The 26,381-nt window shown below is 41.1% G+C and overlaps 1 protein-coding gene across 19 annotated transcripts in view; it reads left to right on the top strand.

Annotated features, from left to right (window-relative positions):
- The window catches only part of PHACTR4 (phosphatase and actin regulator 4), a 129,122-nt gene that overhangs the window by 92,238 nt on the left and 10,503 nt on the right, over window positions 1-26,381 (top strand). For all 19 annotated transcript variants that reach the window (XM_069078698.1, XM_069078692.1, XM_069078694.1 and 16 more), the window contains 8 exons: window positions 8,527-8,700; window positions 9,949-10,029; window positions 12,936-13,100; window positions 13,439-13,843; window positions 18,909-19,500; window positions 21,687-21,886; window positions 23,210-23,363; window positions 24,149-24,204. In XM_069078698.1, coding sequence (XP_068934799.1) covers window positions 8,527-8,700; window positions 9,949-10,029; window positions 12,936-13,100; window positions 13,439-13,843; window positions 18,909-19,500; window positions 21,687-21,886; window positions 23,210-23,363; window positions 24,149-24,204 — 1,827 coding nt within the window. The remainder of the gene's footprint in view (window positions 1-8,526; window positions 8,701-9,948; window positions 10,030-12,935; window positions 13,101-13,438; window positions 13,844-18,908; window positions 19,501-21,686; window positions 21,887-23,209; window positions 23,364-24,148; window positions 24,205-26,381) is intronic.

Here is a 26,381-nt window from a genome sequence, read left to right as displayed (position 1 = left end):
AATGACCAGAATTTCATTCAAAATCAAATGTAATGAATCTGAGGTCTTTCTGGCAGCACGTGTTCCAACAATTTCTGGAATGGCCCTAAATTTACTTTTGCCATTTTGTACTACATATTTATGCAAAATAGTATTCTTAGTATTGACAATTACAAAATAAAAATATCAATCAACTCTGAAAAATGTTGAAACTACATCCTGCAGCATCAAATATTCTGCCAAGATTTGATTCTGTATGTAAAAATAAACAAGCACATCATCTCATTAGTATGCAGATATGTATACTGAAGAATTGTTGTAAAATAAAGTTCTTTATGATTTATTATTAGTAAATACTTTATTTGTATACCTATTTTACATACCAGGGGTTATGTAAAATTTTCTCCAGCAAAAAGGAGTTTTGAGTAAAAAAAGTTTAAGAAGAAGCCCTGCTCTAGGTCACCCATACAACTAGTTTTTTTCCTCCAAAAATAATTGATATATTTGTCTTTACATCACCTACATTTCCCACTGTATGCCTGCTCCATCCCCTCATAGACATCCCTTATAATAAAGAATTTAACAAGGCGAAAGTAAGAAAAATCATTAAAACTAATCAACTTATTGAAAAGGTCTGATTTAATCTACAGCATTCTATACCCATGGTCGCCCACTTCTGTAAAGAAGGTGAAGGGAGATATTTTCTCATATCTCTTCTTTGAGGTCAGGCTTGATTAGCCTAATTTCACATCATTCAGTCTGGAATGTTTTGTTGTTCTTTCCATTTACATTGTTGTGTTCATGGTGTATATGATTTTCCTGATTTCTTTCCTATCCTTAAAGCCCTCACTGGATCCTATTGTCCTGTATCTCATTTCTGTGTCTCAGCCAGACAACTTCGAAAATCTGCCTACACCCAGAAACTCCAATTTCTCTCCTTAGACCTTTCCACTCTAGCTTCTGAATCTATCATAACTCAGCAGGTCTCTCCAAAGATCCTAGCAGTCGTTTAACTGCCTAACTAATGACCTCTTCTTTGTTCTTTATTCTCTTCTTTCACCTCTCTGCAGCTTTTTAGACTGTTTATTACTTTCCCCCTGGTTTTTTTTTTCCTGGTTACTTTCTTCCCTTCAAAGGTTTTTGTTATGCTCTCCAGATTCTCCTGCCTCCTATAGTTGTAGGTATACCCTAGGACTTTCTCTTCACTCTTTCTCTTAGTTATCCCATTGTATCCCATGAATTCAGTTACCTTTTCTTTGTAAATTCTTCGCAGATTTATATATTTAACTCTAGTCTCCTTCTTGAGCTCTGGTCCTAAGACCCACCAACAGTCTCTTGAGATATTCAAATTGCATGCGCTAGAAACATCTGACTCTCCAGACACAAAACAGAACTTAGCATCTACGTTTCCCTCTCCACTATCTCCCCCCAAAACAAACAAACCTTCCCCTTTTCCAAATTTCTCTTTACCCCAAGGGTACCCCATTCTCTCAGTCACCCAAGTTTGAAACCTGTTATCCTGGATTCCTCATTCTCACTCACCTTACATAGTTAATCAGTTGCCCAAACCTGTTATTTACCTCACCACAGTGTAGGCTACCACCTTTGTTCTGGCCCCAGCTTCTCTTACCTGGACTATTGGAGACTTCTCTTTGGTTTTTCTGCCTCAGGCCTCGCCTCATTGGCTCCCCATTGCCTCAAGTCTTTGCCAAATGTAAACTCCTGTTTGGCATTTCAGACTTTTTACATCCTAGCCCCTGTTTACCCTTCTGATCTTCTTATACATTACTCCCATCCCCACAGTCTGGGATCTGGCCGGAGGCTGACCTGCTTGCTGTTTCATACTCACCACACTAGCGGATTTTTCTGAGCCTTTGAACTTGCCTGGAATGCTGTCCCTCTTTTTTTTTTTTCCCTTTTTGGACGGCAATTGGGGTTAAGTGACTTACCAAAGGTCACATGGCTAGTTTTTTTGTTAAGTGTCTGAAGCCGGATTTGAACCCCGTCCCCCAGTCTGCCTTCTCCTATATCTCTCCCTCCTTATTTCTGTCTTTCACAATTCCTTGTGTTCTTCAAGGCTCAATTCAAATGTCACTTTAGTCTATATTAGCCTTTCATCATCTCTCCTGGCTGCTGGTACCCTCCTTCCTATAACCATTTTGGAGTATGTATGTATGTATGTATATTTTAGAGTGTTGTGCAAATTAACTGGGACAAAGTAAAATTACTAAATATGCTGTCAGGTTATTTTTCAGTCATGTCCAACTCTTATTGACACCATTTGGGATTTTCTTTTCTTGGAGTGGTTTGTCATTTCTTCAGCTCATTTTACAGGTGAGGAAACTGAAGCAAATAGTTAAGTGACTTGCCCAGGGTCACACAGCTAGTAAATGTCTGAGGCCAGATTTGAATTCAGGAAGAGGAGTCTTCCTGACTCCAGGCCTGGCACTCTATTAACTGTGCCACCTACCTGTCCTTCAATATATTGATTTATCATAAAGTCTTCAAAAATTTATATAATAAATTTTCCTTTTGCTACAGTCCCTTCATATTATTTGGTATCAAGTTCACAAGATTTTGACATTCTTTATCATGAAATTCCATTTATTGAATTTACTTGCCTTTGGCAAACAGTCCTTTTTTTTTTTCCAAGTCTTGATTAATATTTTTTATATCTTTTATTTTTTCAGTTAATAGGCATTTTTTCTTTCTTCACCCAACTGAAAAAGAAAAAGAAAACTAGAACCCTGAAATCCTTGTAACAAAGTAAACAAAGTAGAGCAAAACAAATTAACTGCACTAGTCATAATCAAAAACGTGTTGTCTCATTCAGCATTTTAAGGCCATCACTTTTTCTTAGGAGGTGGAGATTATGCTTCATGGTTGATTCTCTGGAATCATTGTTGGTCATTGAATTCAGACTTTGAAAATTAAAAGTTGTTTGTCTTTACAATATTGCTTTAATTACATAAAATTTTCTCCTGGTTCTTCTCACTTCACTCTGCATCAGTTCATATAAGTCTTCCCAGGTGTCTTTAAAACCTTCCCTTTAATAATTTTTTACAACCAAATAATATGCCACAGTTTGTTTGACTCTTCACCAAGCGTTGGACAGCCCTGCCATAGATTTTTAATGGGGTTCAAATCAGATGAGTTCCCAAGCCATGGAAGCGTGATTGATTATCTGTATCTCTTAGGTAAATTTCTTAATCTTTAGTGACCTGTAACGTTTTGTAAGTTGTTGGAGTATTTCTTCTCTACTTGGGAATTTCTGTAATACTAGAACAGTTCTGCTTATATGGTGGATTCCACCAATGGCAACAAGACATCTACACCCACAGAAAATGTCACATCAAAATGAATATACCTGGATCAATTGGACTTTTTTTTATTTTAATAGTTAAACTTTTAATCAAACTCCCTTCCCATAAAATACAAAATAACAGCTTTTCATACTTCTTGGCCAAAAAACCATCTTTCAGACTGAACAATGCTCCACTGATCCCGAACTTTTACATAAAGGCCTGTCAGAGTTTAAGGATTGATTAGCCAGACTTGGTGACAGTGGTTTTTGGTCTTGAGTGAAAAAGTGAATTGAGTTTTGGTGGTAGGATATTGAAAACTCCACTTAATGTCCAGCACAGGCCATTAGAGGAAGTTTTAATACTTTTAAAGAAATCGCGTTTTTGTAATTCTCTAGAGTTTTCCTCCCAACAACCCTATGAGTCACTATAAACAATACTGTTGCCATTCCTGTATTACATCTGAGTAAACTGATGCTCTGAGAGGTGGCCTGACTTGACCACAGTCATATGTAGCCTGAGGATCAGAACCTAGGTCTCCTAATCCCAAAGCCAATTTACCTTCACCAAATAATTGCTTTTATTTATAAATTTTGAACACTTTGAGCACATTTTTCCCTTTGACCCCCATAGCATCCTGTGAGGAGGTAGTATGTGGTTCTGGTGTTACAGTCCTTATTTTACAGTGAGGAAGATGAGATTCAGAGCTTGGCTTTGTCCTAGGCCACCTTGCTCTCCATCTCAGAGTGAGGACTCCTGGTTATGTCTCTTGACTTTAAATGGTGCTACACATTCTCCCAATTCTCTCGGGAGCTGAGTCCCAAACTAGGGTTACATTAAATTCCGCACTATCTCTGTTTATGTCCCAATAACATTCTAGTGCATTTGCTTTAGAGGCAGCATAGTGTAGTAGACCACTGAATAATTGGATAAACAGAGTTTGACTCTAAACTTTGGTACTTACAGAGGAAAACTCATGGCCTCTCCAAGTACCGGTTCCCACACCTTTAAAATGGCCCTTTTGACTTACAGAGTTGTCTTCACGTGAGATTACATGGAATGCATTTGTAAACTGAAAAGTACTGTATCAGTGTTAGCATCATTATTGTGTTCAGGAGAGCTCCCTGTAAACCGGGAAGGGCTTTGCAAATATGAACTATTAACATGTTTTCACTTAAGGCCCACTCCAGTGACTCATTAGAAAGTCAAGATGACTTTGGGTTCTCAGAGGGCATGCCAGGAAAAGACAAGCCCTGGCAGGTTCTGCCAAGCTGCAGAGACTTCAAGTTACAGTATAGGCCTTAGAATATGTGACTATCAGGCTTTCCCCAGCAGGCTTTATTTTAGGTATCTTTCCCTGCCTCCCCTTAGCTCTCTTTTATTTACTGGCTTTGCCCATTAAATGTAGGCTTCTTGAGGGTAAAAGCTTTTTTATTAAAAAAACAAATTTTTTTTTGTCTTATATTTGCTGTCTAGGGCACTGCCTAGCACATGGGTACTTTAAAAATTGCTTTTTGATTCGACTTGATGGAAAGCTCATTAGCAAGTGTGAACAAAGGGTGATGTCCTTTTTTTTTAATAACAAGTGCCACAGACAATATTGTAAGCCTCAGTGGGGTTCACGATCTTTTTTTTTTCTTTTTCCTTTTTTGAGAGGGGAAGGCAAGGCAATTGGGGTTAAGTGACTTGCCCAGGCTTACACAGCTAGTAAATATCTGAGGCTGGATTTGAACTCAGGTCCTCCTGACTCCAGGGCTGGTGCTCTATTCACTGTGCCACCTAGCTGATTCACATTCTGAATCAAATGAAGGATTGTTCACCCAGGAATTCATAAGTTCTTGATATCTTTTGATATTTTATTCGATCTCCATCAAAGTAAGAATTCCAATACCTCATTGAAATGACATTCTCAAAATACTGAAAGATTACCATTAAAGAATTGCACCAGTTAAGATGCCTGTGAATGAGGTAGAAATAAAAACCATGTGGCATTATTTAACCATGCCCTGGCGATGTCTCCTATCCTCCCCACACACTTTTGTTCCCATTTTGTGGATCATTCCATGAAAAAGCACTACTCTATGCCTACCACATTGCCTACCATATTTCAAGCACTTTGCAGGATGCTGGGAATATGAAGAAAAAAGCAGTACATGATATAGTCAAAATAAATATAAGCAAAATAAACACAAGGTAATTTGAGGGGAAGGATCACCTTTTTGGTAGATCATGAAAAGCCTTGTGTGTCAATAAAAAAGCCTGTTTGTGGCAATAAATCCAGGCAAACCTTGCGCTTGTAGCTAAATTCTCTCAGATTGTTTAGATGGTGTAAAGCCAGTCCAACCATTTCCTATTTAAAAGATTGGTGGTGCATGTTTCTCAAAATGTCACCATAATAGTGCTTCTTATCTGTGAAATTCTCTTTTTGAAGAAATCTTGTCAGTGACATTAAAGCAGGCAGTCACCTTTTTTCTTAAGGTAGAAAGTCAGCTTCAATATCAGAACTGTGTTTCTGTTTGTTTTGTGTTTTAAACTTGAGTCTCTGCCCCATGCTTTCTCCTCCCTGCTCCACCAAAGTTCCTCCACAGAATGCTGGGACAGAAGGTGGGGTGCAGAGCCTCATTGTGTGGCTTCCTGCCTGCCTTCCTGAGCTTTTGTTGTTCTTGGCTCAGCTGAAGCTGCCTTCCCCTCCTCCTGTTGCAGCAGACTTACCAAGCCCAACATACTTAACTCTTCCCATGGGATGGTGCCCTCTACTCTTCCTTCCACCCTGAGATTTCTTGTCTTGCCCCAGACAAAGTTTGCTAGAGCTAGACAAACCCTCCCAGTGAGAAACTGCACTGAGAGTTGGAAGACCTAGGTTAAGGCCCCACTCTGCCATTTACTAGCTTGGGAATCCCAGGCAAATTGTCACTTAACTGATCTGAGCCTCAGTGGTGAATAAGGATATCTCAGTACCTACCTCAAAGGGTTTTTGCAAGGAATGAAAGAATCTTATCTTGTTAACTCAGAATGTCAACTGATATTCTTATGGTGGTAGTGGTGGTGATTGTTTCACTCTTAACAGATCAGAATACCAAGACCCCATAAGAATTGATAGGGCGGCTAGGTGGCGCAGTGAATAGAACACCAGCCCTGGAATCAGGAGGGCCTGAGTTCAAATCCAGCCTCAGACACTTAACACAGAACTAGCCGTGTGACCTTGGGCAAGTCACTTAACCCCAATTGCCCTGCCTTACCCCTCCAAAAAAGCAAAAAAGAAAAAGAATTGACTTACCAAAAATCATGCAGGAAATCAGTGTCAGAACCAGTACTTTTTTAAAACTTGGATCTCTTTGACTCCTAGTTTGTTAGTCTTTCCTATTTTTGTTAATCCATTTTTATTTAAATACTTACAGTGAGGGCCATTCCTGGGCAGTATTATAGCTAGAAAGTTTGGGAGTCTTAACTTTTCTTCTTGTTCCTCCTTTTAAAAATACGTCTACTCTTCATTCTCCTTTCTCTCCTCCCTTTTATGAAGGAAGAAAGTGAACCAATAAAACTAACTCATATTGGGGCGTCTTGGTGGTGCAGTAAGAAGAGCACCGGCCCTGGAGTCAGGAGGACCTGTGTTCAAATCCAGCCTCAGACACTTAACATAAAAACTAGCCGTGTCACCTTGGGCAAGTCACTTAACCCCAGCTGCCCTCCAAAAAGCAAAAAAAAAACCCAAAACTAATTCATATCAACTTAATTCCCTCCCCCAGACTAAAGTTTCCTCATCTTTTCAATGAGCACATTAGAGTAGGTTGTCTCTAGGGCCTCTTCTGTCCTAAAAGTCTGGGAGTTTGAGGCTAGTAACTTTTGTATGAACATTTTTATTTTAACAGAGAAGGATGAGAACTGTTCATTAGCTAATATGAAGTTATGGTCTTTTAATGATGGAGCATGGGGGGAGCAGATTTGGGGTTCTCATATGCCCGCCTGGGATTCCTTCATCACAAGTGCATCTATGTCCTTCATAAAGAGAAGGGGGATAAGAGGTGTGTGGTTGTGTATTTACCCCACATTATTATTGTTACCATAACAATACAGCTGTGAGATGTACGAAAGTATTTATAGCAGCTCTTTTTGTGGTGGCCAAGAATTGGAAAGTGAGGGGATGCCCATCAGTTGGGGATTGGCTGAACAAATGATGGCATATGAATGTAATGGAATACAAATGAGAAATGATGAGCAAGCGGACTTCAGAAAAACCTGGAGTGAAGTGAGCAGAATCAGGAGAACGTCGTACACAGTAACAGCCACATTGTACGATGACTTACTTTGTTTGAGAGACTTATCTCTTCTCAGCAATGCAGTGATCTAAGACAATTCCAAAAGACTCATGATGGAAAATGCCGTCCACATCCAGAGAAAGAGCTATAGAGTCTGGTCACAGATAGAAGCACACTCTTTGCTCTCTCTCTGTTGTTGTTTCTTCTTTCTCATGGTTTCTCCCATTGGTTCTAATTCTTCTTTACAACATGACTAATGTGAACATATGATTTATATGAATGTAAATCAAGTTGCATGCCATCTTGGGGTGAGGGGGAGAAAATTTGGAACTCAAAATCTTATGGAAGTCAATATTGAGAACAAAAAATAAATAAAGTAATATTTAAAAAAAAGCATCACAGCTGTGGTGGAGTGTATGGAGAAGGCCTCAGAACACCCACCTTCATATTCCTGCTCTGTCACTTAGAAGCCAGTCACCTCTCTCTCAGACACTTTTTTCAGCTTTATAGCGTGGGTGATCATCGTCATCCTACCCACTTCACAAGGTTGTTGTCAGACAAGAGAATATTTCAGATGAAATAATTTATGACAAGCTCTTTGTCAATAGTAAAGTGTGTTATAAATGTCAGCGTTTCTTATTCCTGTATCAGGGGACTGTATTTAACATCCAGGAAGGAGCAGTAAACATTGTGTTGGTTCTCTGAAGACTACTCCATACACAGTGGATTTTTGACCTGTAGGTCAGGGACTTTGGGCATACAACTCTAGGGGAACTCAAGGAAGACCTCCAAGGGCCTCTCCATCCTTTATAAGGGAGATTCAACTAGGGCTGTGGATGTAAAAACTGGGAATGAACCCTAAGGCTCCATTAGTATACAGCTTTGTTTATGCCTCTGTCCTTTCCAGAAGGCACAGGGAAAAAAATAATTCTTCAAGATTTGGATATATAGAAAAATCACTTTTCCCTTTCTTATCTTTCTTTTTATAGAGGAAGCAGATCATCAACCAGCAGGCCCGGGGATGGTCATGGATGGCCTGGAATCTGGGGAAATCACTCCACCCACCAAAAGGAAAAGTAAGTTCTCTGGCTTTGGCAAAATCTTCAAACCCTGGAAATGGAGGAAAAAAAAAAGCAGTGACAAATTCAAAGAAACATCAGAAGGTGAGTTTGAAGACCTCACAGCCCAAATTAAAGTGTTCTTCATTTTGGAAAGCCTCTTCCTTTTATCCCCATCTGCATGTACCTGCCTGGTGGGGTGGGAAATTTAATCTCAGGAATTAAATAGGCAAATAATTATGGGCATTCACCCAGCAATGGGTACTGGTAGCCCCGCATTCCAGAGATTGGCATTTGGATGGAATCGGAGTTTAAACGGATTGAGTTACTGATTTATCAAGGAGAAGCAGTAAAGGCTTAAATTTTCCACCAAAAAAAATTTAGAAAAAACATTATTACAAAATTTAAGTTAAAAAAAAGACTTCACAAGGCCATAGCTTTTATTTTGGAAGTAGAATGTTCACATCCTGGTGTTATGCAGATCAAATAATATAACTGTCAGTCAGTAAACAGGCATTTATTTAAGCACTTAATATTTACTAAGCACTAGGGATGTAAAGAAAACTAAGTAGAGTCCCTGCCCTCGAGAAACTTACATTCTAATGAGGGAAATAGAATAAAAGTAACTATGTTCCTGGAAGAGAAATGCCATGTGAATTGGAGGGAGTCTCACAGGGAAGGCGGAAGGGGGACTAGGAAAGCGGTGACAACATCACGATACTGATATGTTTACCATTTTCCCAATAGGATGTTATTATTTAGTTGTTTCAGTCATGTTGGAGTCTCCGTGACCCCATTTGGGGTTTTCTTGGCAAAGCTACTGGAGTAATTTGCCATTTCCTTCTCTATCTCATTTTGTAGGTGAGGAAACTGAGGGAAACAGGGTTCCCGCAGTCACCCAGGGTCACCCACCTAGTTTCTAAGACTGAATTTGAACTCAGGTCTTCCTGACTCCAGACCCAGGTTCTATCCATTGCACTACCCAACTGCCCATTAATATAGGGGATTGTAAAGGCATATTTTTTTGTATTCTAATCATAAACCTATAGCATTCCCAAACTGCAGGAGACTATGGGAAACCTGAAGGGGACCTGAGAACACAGAAAATCAGAGCTAGAACACAGGCTGTCTAAGATGTAAAAGACCTTAAGACTCTGTACCCAGCAGCTTTCCTCCCTCACTTACTATTATTAAAATAATAAGACCCCTGAGCTTTACATAAGGCCATCTAGGTGACCCTCTGACCCTTGCTGAGTATGAAAGGTTGATTGAACCACAGAATTTTTTTGCCCAGGGAATAAAGCTGAACTATAACTGCCTGGTTCTGAATTCTAGTTTCCAATTTCATGTCAGTTCTAGAGCGTAAAATATCCATGCGAAAGCCAAGAGAGGAGCTGGTTAGAAGAGGGCTTCTGTTGGAGGATCCTATGCATGGTGAGTTTGCTGACCAGTAGCAAGTGCTTGCTGGGCGTGGGCTGAGTCCTCATCTGGATTTTGTTCTTTAATTGAAGAATACAGCTAACTACTGCCTCCTCCCAAATCAGAACCGACACTCCTGCCTTCTCTGATGATAATCTGTGCCTGGCACATGGCCCATCTGGTCAAGAATTCCCCAAGGAAAGCATTCCACAGTGCCTTGTGCATCCTCCCGCCCCCGGCCAGCTCCAGTATTGGGTGTCGCTTCCTGGCCTTTGTCTCTGTGGGTATCTGTGCCCATCTTTGCTACTCTCATCCTTCTCTGCTTGTTTATCACAGAGATTCAAGCATCACTACAAGTCTGACATAATCATAGGACTTGCTCTGTCTGCTTCTTTGTGGGCCTTCTTTATAAGACATTTTTATCTGACATGAAAGAAATGACTGCATTTATTTTGAATTTTTTTTTAAAGCAGAATCCTTCTTAAACCAGATTTTGAAAACGCTGTAATATAGCTCAAAAATTGATAGAAACTAATGATGAAAAAAGTCCAGTAGGTCTTTTTTCCCAATGTTAGTGAAGGATAATTCCATATACAGATAGATGGATGGATGGATGGATATTTAGATAGATAGATTCCTGTTTTTTTTTTTTTATAATGAAAATGAGCAGTTAAGGAATTTAGAGAGAAAAGGGACCTTAAAGATCTTCCAGTCTAATCTCTTTTATTTTACAGATGTGGAAACTGAGACCCAGAGAGAAAAAAAAATGACTTGTCTAAAGTTGGATGGTTAATTGGCAACATTGATACCTGTGTCTTCCTTCACACCCATAATTCCAAGTTGTTTTTACTACATCCTGAAGACTCTCATGCTTTCCTAAGCATGCTGTTCAGGGTTTATGAATGTCTTTTATATACTACAATCATTTCCCTGTCATCGTGCCTCTGTTTATTAAACCCCTCTTTATACCAAATAATAATCACAACAATTATTACAATAGTAACAACAGTAAGCAAAACCAGCCAACTGAGAAAGGGCCAATGGATTTCACTTTCACCTTTCTCCTTCCATTTCTGAGAACAACTTTGGTGACTGCAGCTAATCTAAGTTCAGTTGAATGTACATAACCATTTCGTTCACAAGAGTGATCAGGAAATCTTGCAGGTATTTAGGTGGTTAGACTCCAAGTCCTGTATCTCACTTAAAGTAGGTCTTTGTCCCTTATTTCTTACATGTGCTATCCCATCCTCTTTGTGACTTCTGCCTATGTCCTTCACAGCAGAGCCCATCCATCATCAGTTCCTTTTCTCCCGGTTCATCTTTAGTTTCCCTGTGCCAGCTGTCTAAGCTATGTCTGCTCACTTTTGGCATGAGCCGTTTGTAGCCTTGCAGGTGCAGGGACCTAGCCCCAAATCTGATCTGCTCTGTTTTACACCCCAGCAGGGACCTGCTACAGGGATTGGTATCAAGATCTGTGCTGTGATGGGGTTGGGGGGGTGTCTTTATTTTTTGGCTTTATAATAGGTCTGGTTTAACCAATATAAAATTAAAATTTTCATAGCCTTTATTGGGCCCCTTTTCAGTATTTATAACACTGGATTTTCAGTATTTATAACTATAGCAGCTGATTTAATGTCACAGGACATTTCAAGTCCTGGCTCTCACACTTACTAGATGGTGTGGGGCTTTGAGCCTCATTTTCCTGATCTATAAACATGGTACTTTCAACCTCACAGGGTTAGTAGGAGAATGCTTTTAGGAGAATTATAGAACTGTGAGCTGCTCTCATATTTATTGAAACTGCTTTTCTCCCTGTCCTGGCAAGTACTACAGTAACCAAGTTATTTGAAGACCAGCATTGGTAGTTTATATTGGAATTGTTTAAATGAAATGCCTTTTGTCATTGGAATCTAGAATATCTGCTAAAAGGAAGTGAGCTTTTAGCAGGCTGTCAGCAACTACTCTCTCTCATGTTAATGAAATTCATTTTTTTTTTTTTACTGCTTTGAAGTCAATGATTATTTTGTGTTGTAATTCCGTGTTTTTAAAAACTCAACTGCCCTAATAGTATAGGTATGACTTTTTTTTTTCTTTTTGCCTTCTGATTGTCATATTTCCTTTACTTTTTTAAGTAGAGAAATACCCTGGAAATGTAATTAGAGAAACTTAATTGCTGGGCAGGACCTCAGAGATCATCTAATCCACTACGCTTCTCTTAGCAGTACTATAACCTGAAGGGAAAAGCAACATACCCCAGGTTATACAGCCACATCAATGAGAGGCTGGAACTAGAACCCAGATCTCCTGACCCAAGATGCTTTCAACTGCCCCTGATTTCCTCCTTTAATCTACTGGCTGCCAGCTTCTACTGTCCATAATCTCTTTCTAACCCATACTTTTGTTGTTTGAGGTGTCATGGTTGCTCCCCAGTTCCCTGTTGTCAGATGGGAATGAGGAGCATTTTTTATGATTGGCAGAGTGGGCTGCTCTCAGGAGTGCTATGGTATATGACCTTACGTTTCTCAGACCCATAAAAGCACATGGACACATCCCTATGATTCTGCCACCAGAATAGAGGCTTCTAGGAATTGGGTCTCTTTTATTCCTTTCTCTTCTGCTCACAGAACCCATTTGTTTTCTGAAGGAATCTCTCCATGGCATATAACCATTTATCATCTCTGTGACAATGCATGGTTTTATGCCAGCACCATACTTACTCACAGTCTAGTCGTCGCTCACTTTAGTCTTGTTTTTATCAGGCTTCCAAGATGAAAATCAGCATTCTTTTATCCACAGGGTTTAGATAAAAGGAGTTAACATCAGTAGGAAGTGTTGTATAAGAAAGATTGTACAACACTGACTTTTCTCCCCATAGACTATTGTCAGTTTCTTCATTTTGGCTTTTTTTTTTCCTCTAACAGGTGGAGAAGAGTCTGGGAAGTTCAGCCATACTTCATTAAAGAATGGCCACACCATTCCCATTGGGAGTGCTGGGCCTTCTAATCCGGGCCAGATGGAGGAGGATCTGGGAAGGATAGCAAGGTTTAAGAAGCCTCTTCCAGGAGAGGAACCAAAGACACAACCAGGTGAACATATAGTTGTGCTAGGCTCTGGGTTTGAAGCAGGACTTGAAAGGGACAGAGGCAGCAAAACCTGAATTGGTCTGGCTGATGGGGAAAGTGAGAACAGAGTTGAGTGGGATTTTACCCTGATCATTCCTCTTGCCTATCCCCTAGTGAGATGGTTATTGAAAAGAGAAACAGCCAAACAGTAGTAGCAGTAGGGAGGAAAAAATGAGGAGATACTAGTCATACAGGGCCTTGGATCATCCAGGTCTGAATGAATTACCTCCCTTTTCAAACTGACTCCTTCCATCTCTACCAGTTTTTGTCCCCTTTAACAAAACAACACCTTTCTTTCACAGGCTCATCCGGAAGCAGGCCCAGTTCTGAAGTGGAACCCATTCCCGAGCCAGCACCCAAGCCACTTTTACCCCGAACCAAAAGACCCTTGTCATCTTCTCAGGAAGAAAGTGATGGGCAAGCAGATGCCACCACTGGTGGCAGCACTGCCGGGACCATTTCCTCCTCCTCCACCTCTGCCTCTTCTTCCACTTCCTCCACAGCAACCACTGGCAGCACTGCAACCCCAGGCCCAGCAAAGACAGTTAGTTCCTCCAGCACCCCTTCCCCGGCTCCCAGGACTCTGCCTGCTGTTCCTGTCAGCACTAACACGACTGCTACCTTGAATATGACCCACACTGTCCCTGCCAAGCAGCCCCCTATACCTCCCCCTAAACCAGCTAACAGAAATAGTAACCCTGTTATTGGTAAGTGACTCTCCAGGCTGTCATTGGGCATAGCTTAGGAAAATGTTATCAGTCATTAACAAAAGGAAAACAGATTTGTTTTCAAAGAAAATACTGTCATATGTGCACAATGCTTTTGTGTACGTGCGCATGAATGTGTATGTAATACATCTGGTTTTTTAATTTACCTAAATATGGGAAAACTTTGGAAAACTTATCTAGGCATAAAAACTGAATGGTGGGCCCAGAATATTTTGCCTTGACAGTGCTTCCTTTTGGCTAATCGGTGTTTTTGAGGGTCCAGATGCGTTACAAGGATGACTTAAAAAGTATATAAATGAGTAATGAAATCTCTAATATTTGAGGTTTCATTTAGAACTTTTCAGGGAAACTAAAAAATCATGTTATGAGGCCCCATCTCGCATCCTTTAGGATGCTGTAATTCTGGCTGAGAAGGCAGACCTAGGAGCATGGGGAAAAAGCTAAGAGACGTTTATTTTTTTATCAGATGAAAAACTTGGTGACAAGGAAAAGTGGGGGATTTCCTAAGAAGTATATTGCATTCCCTGTCACTGGAGATCTTCAAAGAGAGGCTAGAACATGGTGAAAGTGAGAACTGATTTAGAGAATTTAGGACTGATTTAGAGAATCAGTATGGTGGTTTTAGAGAAGATTCCTGGTCAGATTCTGGGTTGAGCAGGATGACCCATCCAGTGTGGGGAACCTGCGGCCTTGGGGCCACATGTGGCCTTCTGGGTCATTGGGTGTGGCCTTTTGATGGAGTCCAAGTTTTACTGAACAAACCTTTTTATTAAGTTTGATTCCATCAAAGGGCTGCACTTGAGGACCTAGAGGGCCACATGTTGCCTCAAGACCATAGGTTCCCCACCCCTGATACACTGTCTCTCCCAGCTTTCTTTTATAAGGATCCTAAGAAATATTATTTGGAAAATGGTCCAAATTGTGTTGATCAGTGAGTGATCCAGTAATCAATGAGGGGTGTGGAATTTAACCTATTCTACTAGATTTTGCTAACTTAAAAGCCTGAGTTCAAATAGAGCTTGGTTCATTTGTGAATTCATCTCAGTTTATCAATTCTGTGCCCTTTTAAGACTCCCTGGTTTTGGGAACACTATCCTTTGAAGCTTGGATTAGGACTGATATACCGGAGTGCCTAGGTGAAGTGAATGTTGAAGGTTCTAATTGAACTGTCTTTAAGAAGCTTTTAAAGTACTTCTCTTTATTGTGACTTTCTCCATAGCTTTCCTCATTTGTGTTGCTTCTCATTACAGATTAATGAAAATGTTTAACTGACTAACATTTCAACCTTACTTATCTGCTTAGCCCAGCTGGACTGTACATAACATGTAACCAGCTTTCAAGTAGCGTACTGGCTGGTCTAAAAGCAGACTAACAAATATTACCTTAAATATATCTAAAACTATACATACAAGTACATGTGTTACAGAAGGATTTCAGTCGTTTCAAAATTAGCAGTTGGGCTGCAAAGCTACCCAGTGATAAAGTGAATACCCCATACATCATTGTTTCCTCCTTGAAGAAAAAAAGAATTGATGGCTGGCCAAGAGTAGGAATGGGGTGGTGGAGAATGGTTATTAGATGCAAATACAGGAAGGGTTCCTTGAAGAGAAAGATTCTGGGCTGATTCCATGTGGTATAAAGAAGAGAATTTGTAGAGAAATTTTAGGCTCAGCTTAAAGGAAGGCTCCCTACCCATTATAGTTGTAGCTGGCCAGACAGGGGCCTGGGCTGCTTTAAAAGCTGGTGAGCCCCCTGCAGTTGGGAGGTGTCAGGCAGAGGCTGGATGACCTTCTGTCAGGGGACAGTGTAAACAGGAGCAGTGCTTCTGATTGGTTGGTTAGATGACCTCTGAGGTGCCTTCCATATGTAGAGACCTCCCAGGCCCTCCTCTGGGCTGACCTTTTTCTGTTTCCTTCTTCTTGCCTTTTTTCCAGCCTCTGCCCCCTCCCCTTACCTCTGGGATATTTGTAGAACCCTAGGAGATGATCCTTGTAACCAGCTGTGGGAATGGGTGTGGTCACATAGCAGGTTGGACCCACCTAGAAAAGTCAGGGACTAACCCTCACCTTCTGAGTAAATAATCTAGACTTATGACTAGAAACACAATCTCACCACTTGTGGGGTGTTGTTATTGTGGTGGTTTGTTTTCAGCTTGCCACAATACTTCATTCATGGAGGGGAGTCTTTTTTTTAATTAAGTGACAGAGTCACATGGGTGGTGTTAGACCCAGAAATAGAACCCAGGACTTCTCTCTCCTAGTTCAGGGAATCCTTTCATCTCTGCTTTAACTTCCTAAAGGGGGCAGCTGGAAAGTCAGTCAGTGACCTTGGGAGGAAGAAGATAGATAAGAGCTGAAGAGACTTAGCCCAGTAGCATGTATCCTTGTCAGGAATGGCAGAGGCCCAGGGCAAGCCATCATGCCGTAGAAAGGGCTAGTTCTGGTCTAGCTCTTGGAGCCTCTTGAGTCCATAACCCTTCTGGCCAACAGTGAGATGTCCTCTAGGCCAGCCCCACCTAGTTTAAAATGAAGGAACTCCAGGCCCCTGAACTGGGACTGAGACTGGGATGGTCATTTCATTGACATAGGCCTGGTGAAGTCCATCCCTCTACTAATGGCCATCAGACCCTTCACAGCATTTGCCTGGAGCATTGAGCGGTTAAGTGATTTGCCCAAGGTCGCCTAGCCAATATATGTGAGAGATAAAATTTGAACCTAGGACTTACTGGTTTCTGGGCCATCTCTCCATTTATTGTTCTGTGTTGGTACTTCCAAGCTCATATAGGTGGTTAATTAACATAAACACTTCAGTGTGCTAAATTGGTTTCTGTAATACCCAGAAATATTTAAATAATTACTATGAGCCCTAAAGTAAAAATTCCTGATACAAGATAGGAAAGTAACATGAAATTGACCAAACTAGAAGTGAAGACCTCCTGTGTACCATATACTTTTTGTCATATAAGGAACTCCTAATCAAAAACCAAAACATAAGAAGAGTTGGTCTCCATTTTTGGTTAACAGTTCTCATATTTTTCAGATTTCATGTTAATAACTTCTGGAATTACTTCCACTAGTAGAGATTATACCCTATCCTTACAGTGATGTCTACTAACTATCAAAAAACCTAGAGGAAGACCATTATGCTAATAACATTTTGATAGCTTTCTAAGAGTTAAAAATCTTTTCCATCAGCTTCTTCTTTACTTGTCAAGGATGCCCTGCATTTGAAAGTTTCCTTAAGTCATTTCTGGAACACTTGGCTTGAGAAAGTGTTTGCATAACTTTTATTCACCTGGATATTGAAACAGCTAGGTAGCATGGGACCTGGAATCAGGTAAACATGAGTTCGAATCCAGCCTCAGACACTTACTCCATGTGTGACCCTGGGCAAGTCACTTTATGCTGTTTGCTTCCATTTCTTCTTTTGCAAAATGATCTGGAGAAGGACATGGCCAGTCAGTCCAGTGTCTCTGCCACAAAAACTCCCAGTGGGATCAGAAGGAGTTGGACAGTATTGAAATGACTGTCTTATTGGTTAACATGACAGTGTGATGTTTTCTTGGATTGCAGTAGCAGCCAAGGCGCGATATTAGTGTGTATTTTCATGAAGACAAAATCTTGGGCACGGTTAACGTGACACCCTCTGTTGGATTCCCAAGGAGCTTGGATTGAGGAGTTGCCAGTGTTGGGCAGGCACTGAAGGGCTACTTGAGGGAATTTGGTACTTTGGGGTATGAGTTACAAAGGTTGAGTGGGAGGAATTGGGAGGTGGTAGGAGAAAACAGAATAGAGCTATACTGCCAGAGACAAAGCTCATCTTCTAAACTCTGAATGTTTTCACCTGATCCTGGGGACTTGCTAAATTTCCTTGAGGTCCTTAATGGGATTGTGAGCGTTAGCTCTGAAAGCTAGAAAGAGCCCTGGGGAATTGCCTGGGAATACATATCATTGTAGGGCAGCTAAGTGGCGCAGTGGAGGGAGTGCCAGGCTTGGAGTGAGGAAGATTCATCTCACACTAGCTGTGTGACCCTGGGCAAGTCACTCTACCCTTTTTGCCTCAGTTTCCTCATCTGTAAAATGAACTGGAGAAGGAAATGACAAGCCACTCAGTCTCTCTGCCAAGAAAACCCCAAATGGGTTCACAAAGAGTTGGACACGACTGAAATGACTGAACAACAGCACACATTGTTGGAATCCCAAAACTCCTGACATGGTGTGTGGACCTGAGGAACTGTTGATATTGGAGAATGTAAGAGGCGGGTATGATCTTGTAGATGTAGGAAATAGAAGTGTGGAGGTTTCGCTGCTAGTTCTGCCTCAGCGCTGATTGGCCATGTGCTAGGGAGCCTCAGATTCTTCCTTTATAGGATGAGTGATTAAGGCTACCTTTCTGTAACCTTAACTTAAGTTAATGGAATAATATGGGTGTGCACTTGGAAGTTCTGCTAGGAAAAGTGTTATGTAAAAGTCTTTGAGCCCCGCCATGCAAATGGAAAGTATCATTAATTGTCTGAGTTGGTTGCTTAACTCTTCTTTCCTTCTAGCGCTTGGTTTGCAGTTGTGTCTTTTCCTTTTAGTTGATTACAGAAGAATGGATCACCAGAGGAACTCCTTGTCTTTCTGATCCCTTTCATACTTTTTTTTTGTTGTCGCTTTTTTGGAGGGGGTAAGGTAGGGAGGGCAATTGGGGTTAAGTGACTTGCCCAAGGTCACATGGCTAGTTTTTGTGTTAAGTGTCTGAGGCAATATTTGAACTCAGGTCCTCCTGACTCCAGGGCCAGTGCTCTGTTCACTGCCACCTAGCCTTCTGGATCCCATTCATACTTAATCAGCAACTTTTATCTGAATCAGTATCAGAACAAACACTGTTACCTTCTCTGTTATCTTGGGTATTAGACTGAAAATTTACCATCTACAAAGTGTCTTAGAAATACAATTTGTCTTTCTGTACTTTTTTTGGGTGAATTTTGCTTGGGAATGAAATGTCTAAAGTTCATCTCTAAATTCCAAGTTAAGCTAACTTGTTTCTCTTCCCTTTTCAGCTGAACTTTCACAAGCAATCAACAGTGGCACATTGTTAGCAAAGCCATCCCCACCTTTACCACCCAAGAGAGGGATTCCGCCTCCTCTGATGCCTTCCTTGGAGTCTGCTGCTGCTGCAACAAAACCTTCAAGTGGTCAGAGAGAAGGGACCAGTTCCTCTACCTCCAATTCAGTCCAGATGATCCCGCCTCCCTCCCCTTCTCCTCCTCTGCCTACTCATATACCTCCTGAACCCCCATGTTCTCCTCCATTGCCTCCCAAGACTCTTCAGATTGGGCCAGAAATTGAGCACCTACCCTCCCTAGAACCACCCCCAGAAGTCCCTCAGCTGGAAGATCAGGTCTCAGAAGTGCCCAAGAGGACGCCTGAGCAGAGCTTAGGAGAGTCCCTCTTACCCTCTCGGCTCCCCCCACTACCACTGCACATCCGCATCCAACAAGCCTTGACCTCCCCTCTGCCCATCACCCCACCATTGGAGGAGTCTCAGAGGGCTCATTCCTTGCTGTTTGAGAACAGCAAAGGCTTTTCTGAAGACAGTGGTACTCTGGGTCGGACCAGGTCGCTCCCTATTACTATTGAAATGCTTAAAGTGTGAGTGCCATTTAAGTCTTTATAATTTCTACAGTTCTCCTCTTCAGTGTAGCATTGAAGGGAAAATTATAATAATGTACATAAATGTCTTACTATTTAGAAAAATTAGCTTGTAAAGAATTTTCTTTTTGGTCAGGCTTGTGATTTTATCTCTTAGGAATCTCTCATTAAAGAAAGCAGATCAGCACCTACTCTTCATCTTAAAATCTTAGAGCAGGGGTTCCTCTCTCTCCCTGTCTCTGCTTTTGGAGACAGTAGAGTTAAGTGACTTGCCCAGGCTCACACAGCTAGTAAGTGTCTCAGACTGGATTTGAACTGAGGTCCTTCAGACTTCAAGGCCAATGCACTATCCACTGTGCCACTAAACTACCTCAGAGCAGGTGTTCCTAACCCTTTCTGTATCATGGCCCCCCTTTTGCCCCATGGTCTTGAGGAAGCTTCAGGATAACGTGTTTAAATGCATAAAATGAAATGCATAGGATTACAGGAGGAACCAATTGTATTGACGTAGTTACCAAAATATTTTTAGAAAAAGGTTTGCCCCCACATTAAGGACCCTTGTTTTAGAGAGTTATTTAGGCTGTTCAAAGTTCAGGTGACTTGCCCATAGTGACCCAGTCAGTGTTTAACTTGGAGGTTGGACTTCACCTCAGTCTACCTCTCTAGCTACTACATATATCCTTGCTGTTTCTTATAAAAATCTATGTGAAGATCATCTTTTAAACTAATTTTCCAGTGTATTTTAAAAGCAAGTATTTATTTTTTTCCTCCTCACATCACTCCAATTTAAAAATATAAAAAGCAAAGCCCTTTGAATAAATATATATAAATAGTCAAACAAATTCCCATATTGACAGTGCTCAAAAATGTCTCTGCTCTTTATGTGTGGAATTTTAAAACAGGTTTATGTTAATAGATAAGCTTTTCTTGTTTCCAGCAAGGGAAGATGCTCTTACAAGGCCCTACGGTCATCCTTTCCTTGCTGGAGATTTTTAGTTTTCCCCCAAAAGTTGCAGGTCCCTCTGCAAGTGCAGAGTCAGCCATCTTATTTATTAGGAAAGGTTTCAGTTTCTAGCCTTCCCCAAGCAAAATTGTGCCTCTGGATCCCTCCTACCAACATTTAAAATAGCTTGTTCCAACCAATGTTTGTTCTTGTATGGTTTACCCATTCCCCACAAATATTAAGAACAAATTTTGAATTCACATCATTTGGTGACCTTCAAGATTTCTTCATTAGCTGATATCTAGACAACATTGTCAAGGATACTAAGACATTCAGTTGTACCATTCAACAAGTCACTTGCTTCAGCTATATCATTTGCACTCACAAATATTCATCTCAGGCCCTCCACAATAGATAAAGAGGCATTTTGGGAGCTTGAAATAAACTATGAATAATAATGGTTTTTTAAACTTAATATTTTATTTTTTCCCAATTACATGAAAAACACTTTTTAACAATTTTGAAATCCAAATTCTCTCCCTCCTTCTCCTCCCCACTCCTTGAGAAGGCAAGCAGTTTTATATATTTTTTGCATGTGTAGTCATGCAAATATTTTTCCATAATTATTCATGTCGTGAAAGAAAACACAAACCAAAAAAAACCCAGGAAAAATAAAGTAAAAAGAGTGTGCTTCCATCTGCATTCAGACTGCACCACTCTTTTCTCTCAATGTGGAATAGCATTTTTCATCATAAGTCCCTTGTAATTGTCTTAGATCATAGTTTTGCAGAGAATTAGCTAGTCATTCACAATTAATCCTTGTACGATATTGCTGTGTTTGTCCTTCGTTTTTGAAGAGGACCATGGCATCAAGCTGTTACTGTGTACAGTGTTTTCTTGGTTCTGCTTATTTAATTTTGCAGTATTTGGAGAGAAAAAGTTGATTTTTCATCTCATTGCCCTCTCTTCTTCCTTAGACACAATCAATATTTTACTCTACTACAATTTCCTAGAAACCAGAACAGTCTCATATGTCACTACAGTGAACTGTAGAGATCATGATAGTCTGAGGCAAAGAGAAGCCTAGGTAGGAGTTTCTCAGAAAAACTGTTATAGATGAGTGAGGAAATTAGCATATTTAATGCTAATGAGCATTTATTGGGGCTTCTCAGTTTTTAGAATTTTTCTCTGCTATATAATCAATTGACTTGTTCTAGAAACAATAATTATGCTAATTTGTTAGTCCAGACGATGAAGAAGAGGAGGAAGATGATCACCCTTTTCCACCAAATTACGTTGAAGACGTGGCATCTACTGCAGTCATTCCTAAGCACATACCACCGTGTGTGCAGGAAGAGGAAGAGGAAGAAAAGGAGAGTGACTCTGATTCTGAGGGCCCCGTTTTGTATAGAGATGAGGAAGATGAAGATGAAAGCCAGCACAGTAAGAGCGGGGAGGATTTGTTTAGCCAGGGGATAGATGGTGTTTTTCTCCTCCTCGGTCAGACTGATTAGGGTCTCAGTAGCCACAGTAAATCTCCTGAACTCTTCTCACGTGATCCTTGGTCTGTCTCCCCTTGCTAGCATGTTAAGGGGGGTGTTTGTATGGGACTTCCTGTGACACATGAGAGAAGCATCTGAGGTCAGCAAAACCTCTGCTCACGTCCCCACACTGGCCCTGTCCCAGCCCTTCAGGCGTGGGCAGGCCCTTGGCCTCTCCATACACTCAGGCAGACCTCCAAGCCAGTTGAAGAATAGTTGCTGACCTCCATTAAGAAATGGAGTTTCTGATATCAATAAAATAAGAGATGTGATCTCTTCCCCACAATTATCCTTGTCCCAGGTGCTTCCTGCTTCTGTTTCATTACATCTGCATGCTTGGAGGAGCCAGAAATCATGCATAACAATTGAATGATACCAAAGCTTAATTTTTAAAAAAGAGAGCAGGGCTAGAGAGTGGCTCTGGCCAAAAAAAATTATGGGGGCAAGTTGAGATGGAAAGAACATCTTCCAACCAAATCTCAAGGCCTTGGAGAATGATCACCTGTCTCTATTTGGGTGGAGTCATCTCCATTTTTCCTGTCTGAGCAACAAGAGAAGCCCCACTGTCTTTCATTTGCCCCTGTTTGATAAGGGTTATATTTCTGCAGTTTTTCTTTAAGCAAGTTCTTTTCCCCCTCCTTTGTCTCCTTGTTTCCACTTATTTTGTAAACATCTAAACCTTGGAGCTTCTCATATTGGAAATAATTTTCTGTAAGATGCATTTATTCTACTAAGGGCTTGTCCATTACAGGAATATGGCAGGATTTTTCACCTTTATCTTGAGCTCAAAGGAATCTGTAAATGCTATTCCCAATACTTGCTCCATTTCCAGTCATCCCAGAGCACTTGGTTGCGGGACTTACCAGGTCTTTTCCCAGCATGTAATTGAGTAACAAAAAGAATTCCATTGTAAGAGGTTTTCCCAACTATCTTATCTGTTTTAGATTGAAGAAGAAAGAAAGGGAAGAATGGGGAAAAGATTTTGGGGACCTGATCTTTACTGGTACCTTTAAAGGTACCAGAATCAGGGGGGAAGCAGCGCATTTGAACAAAGTGATGGCGTCTATGTCATGCCTTTGTGTTCTTGACTGAAGAGCTGTGTCTCCATCCTTTTTGGTTATAGAGAAAGTTGGCAGGGGAGGGGTTCTCTTTGAGTTCTTTATTCAAGATGAAGCCCTGGCTTTTGCCCTATCCATCCTTCTTCTGTTCCCTCCATATTCTCCAGGTGCTCTGGCTAACAAGGTGAAGAGGAAAGATACTCTGGCCATGAAGTCGAATAGCAAACCTAGTGAATCAGACCTGGGCCTGAACTCTTGGCCTCGAAAGAGCAAGGAGGAGTGGAATGAAATACGACATCAGATTGGGAATACATTGATTAGGTAAGAAACAGATGAGATCCCTCCTGTCCACCTGTCCTGCTCTTACATTTTTGCTGACCTCCAGTCTCACATCTCCAACTGCCTTTCAGATATCTTGAACTGGATGTCCAGTAGGCATCTTAAACTCAGCATGTCCAAACCAGAACTCATTATTTTTTCCCCCTAAAGCCTCCCTCCCTCCTACCTTCCCTGTAACAGCAGCACCATCCTCCCAGAGTAAAGTTTGGAAGGGTTTTAACAAGTTAAAGGGCATCATGTGGTACAAGTTTTAGTTTAGCATCTACTCCCTCTTAGGAGCAAAAGCCACTTAATCTAATTCTAGAAGCACTTGTTCCTCTGAAAGGTGCAAAAGGGCTCCCTCTGATCTCTACCCTGATCCCTTCAAACGGGGAAAGCTGGTAGTGCCCTTAGGGAGATCCTGACTCCCTTCTGGGAGGGTGAAGCCCATGATTTTCACTAGTCGAAAGATGTTTCTGGTTCTAAGTTTATCACCTTTAATCCATATTCCAGAGTTTGCCTTTGGTTCCCGACCTTTTCCACACTTTATAAAGAGAAAAATCAAGAAAGGGACTTTACTATAAAGTACATATAAGGCATCTGTATGCAACAAGCTCAAGGTTGACCTGACCTTCCCATTTTCATGGATGGAATGCCCTGCTTCCCCCCTGATTCTAGCAATTTTGTGCTAATAGTGGCAGAAAAAACAATGTCGCTGACCCTGTGATACACCAGTCCCCCAGGGCCAGCGTGGGGCACAACCTTAATGCCTTCTGTTGTCCTTTTAGGCGGCTGAGTCAGAGACCAACACCCGAAGAACTGGAGCAAAGGAACATACTCCAACGTGAGTAACAGCCGTCACCAGAACTAAGCTGGGCTGGGGGTGGGGGCTTTGTACTTGGCAAATATCATTAAACAGAAGCAAAGTTAGAACAAGGAGAAGGGAAATATGGACTTGCCACCTTGGGAAATATTCCTATCAAGTGTTGTTCCCACTAAGAGCCTGGACAAACTGAGACACCCAGAGTAGGATCCCAGCGAAGCACCTGAAGCTCTCTATCCCTTTATCTTTTCATCTGTGCACTAGTGTAACATTGGGACTAACTCAGCCCCAAAACTGGTGTGAACAATGTGTTTTGTTCCCCTTGAAGCATCACAGAATGACGGTGTTGGCGATCATCGCGGTAGCTAATGTTTCTCTGCTGCTTTAAGAGTTATCAAACACTTTTTTTTTTAAAGCAATTGGGGTTAAGTAACTTGCTCAAGGTTACACGGCCAGCTATTTGGGTGTGGTGCTAAGTGTCTGAGCCTGGATTCGATCCCCAGGTCATCCCGACTCTGGGGCCGGTGCTCTTACTCGCTGTGCCAGTTTTGTTTTGAGGGAGAATGTCATAGGGGGTGGTTAGGATAGAGGTGTTTGTGGGAAAAACAAAGCAACAAGATTTATTTTTCTCAAAGCAGTCCCTGAGAAGTCCCTTCTCCTCAGCCACTGTACCCCACTTGGCAGTGTTTCTGCTCCCTTTTGCTTTCCAGAATTTCCAAAAGCTCCATACTGCATTCAAGAAACAGGGCTTTGTCTTCTGTCCACTTGGCATGTTCTCTGAGCTTGTATTGGGCTGGCATTTGAAAGCAGACCAGGGTATCTTGGGGATATGGTCGTGCTTTACCAGAATGACACATTCTAGTTCACAAAGTGCTTTCACATCCATTAGCTCTTTTTACATCCCTCAGGAAACCTGAGAGGCAATTAGGATAGCTGTTATTATTCTTATTTAACAAATGGGGACACTGAGAGAGAGAGATGGTCAGTAAATTAATAGCTAGCTGACATATATATATATACATATATAATCAACATACACACATGTATATGCCTATATTTATATACATAATCAGATACATTTCCATATATTTACATGCACATGTACATATGTATGTACACACATATCTTGCTTTGTTTTTTACAGCATGACTTATTATATGTTAGCTCATTTTACCCTCTCAACAACCCTGGAAAATAATCAGACAACAGACATTTTTAACTGGCTAGTATGTGTCAGGTACTATTCTTAGTACAGGCCATACAAAGAAGATTGAAAGACAGTCCCTTCCATCAAGGAGCATAAAACGCAGTGAGGGAGACAGACAGCTATGTACAGACCAGCTCTGTTCAGAGTAAACTGGAGATAGTTGAGAAGGAAAGCCCTAGAATTAAGGGGCACCCAGAAAGGCTCCTTGCAGAAGGTTGGATTTGGCTGTTATTGAATCTGGAGAAGTTTGGAAGAACAGATAATGAGAAGTAGCTTTCCAGGCATGGTGGAAAGCCTGAGAAAACAGCGGGAGTCAGGAGATGTCGAGTCTTGTTTGAGGAATAGTAATGAAGTCTGTGTCACTGAATCTCAGAGTGTGTGTGGCTATGAGGAGTAAAGAGACTGGAAAGCTTGGAAAGGGCCTGTTTCTGGGGGGTTTATATTTGATCCTGGAGGTGATCAGGAGCTTGGACAGGGTGAGTGCAGTTTGCCAATCAGTCTTATCCTTTAGGAAGACCAGTTTTGCTGTTGAGTGGAAGGTGAACCAGAGTGGACAGAGAGTTGTGGCAGAGACCAACCAACAGGCTACTGCATTAAGCCAGGTATGAGGTGAGAAGGTGACAAGGGCCTGCTCTACAGTAGGAACCATGTCAGAGGCAAGATGAAGGTGTGTAGAAGAGATATTGTGAAGGGAGAAACAGACTTTGAAAAGAAAAGACTTAGCATCAATTAGTGATAATGTTATCCCTGTTTTACAGATGAGAAAACTGAGGTATAGAAAGGACAAATGGCTTATACAGGTCCACTTTCCTACTAATAGGCAGATTGAGAACTTCAAGTTGAGGGTCATTTCTACTGTAGTACACAGTTATTATTGGATTGAAGAAGGCCTGAGATGCTCTTAATGTGATCTTAAACCCCATTCATTTACTTGGTATATTTTATTTTATTTTATTTTATTTTAAAGCAATAGGGGTTAAGTAACTTGCTC

Source organism: Petaurus breviceps, unplaced genomic scaffold, assembly GCF_028583685.1.
Source record: "Petaurus breviceps papuanus isolate PSGF00001 unplaced genomic scaffold, PetGlider_PUasm1.0 91041, whole genome shotgun sequence".
Taxonomy (NCBI): Eukaryota; Metazoa; Chordata; class Mammalia; order Diprotodontia; family Petauridae; genus Petaurus; species Petaurus breviceps.
This window is presented reverse-complemented; position numbering and strand designations above follow the sequence as displayed.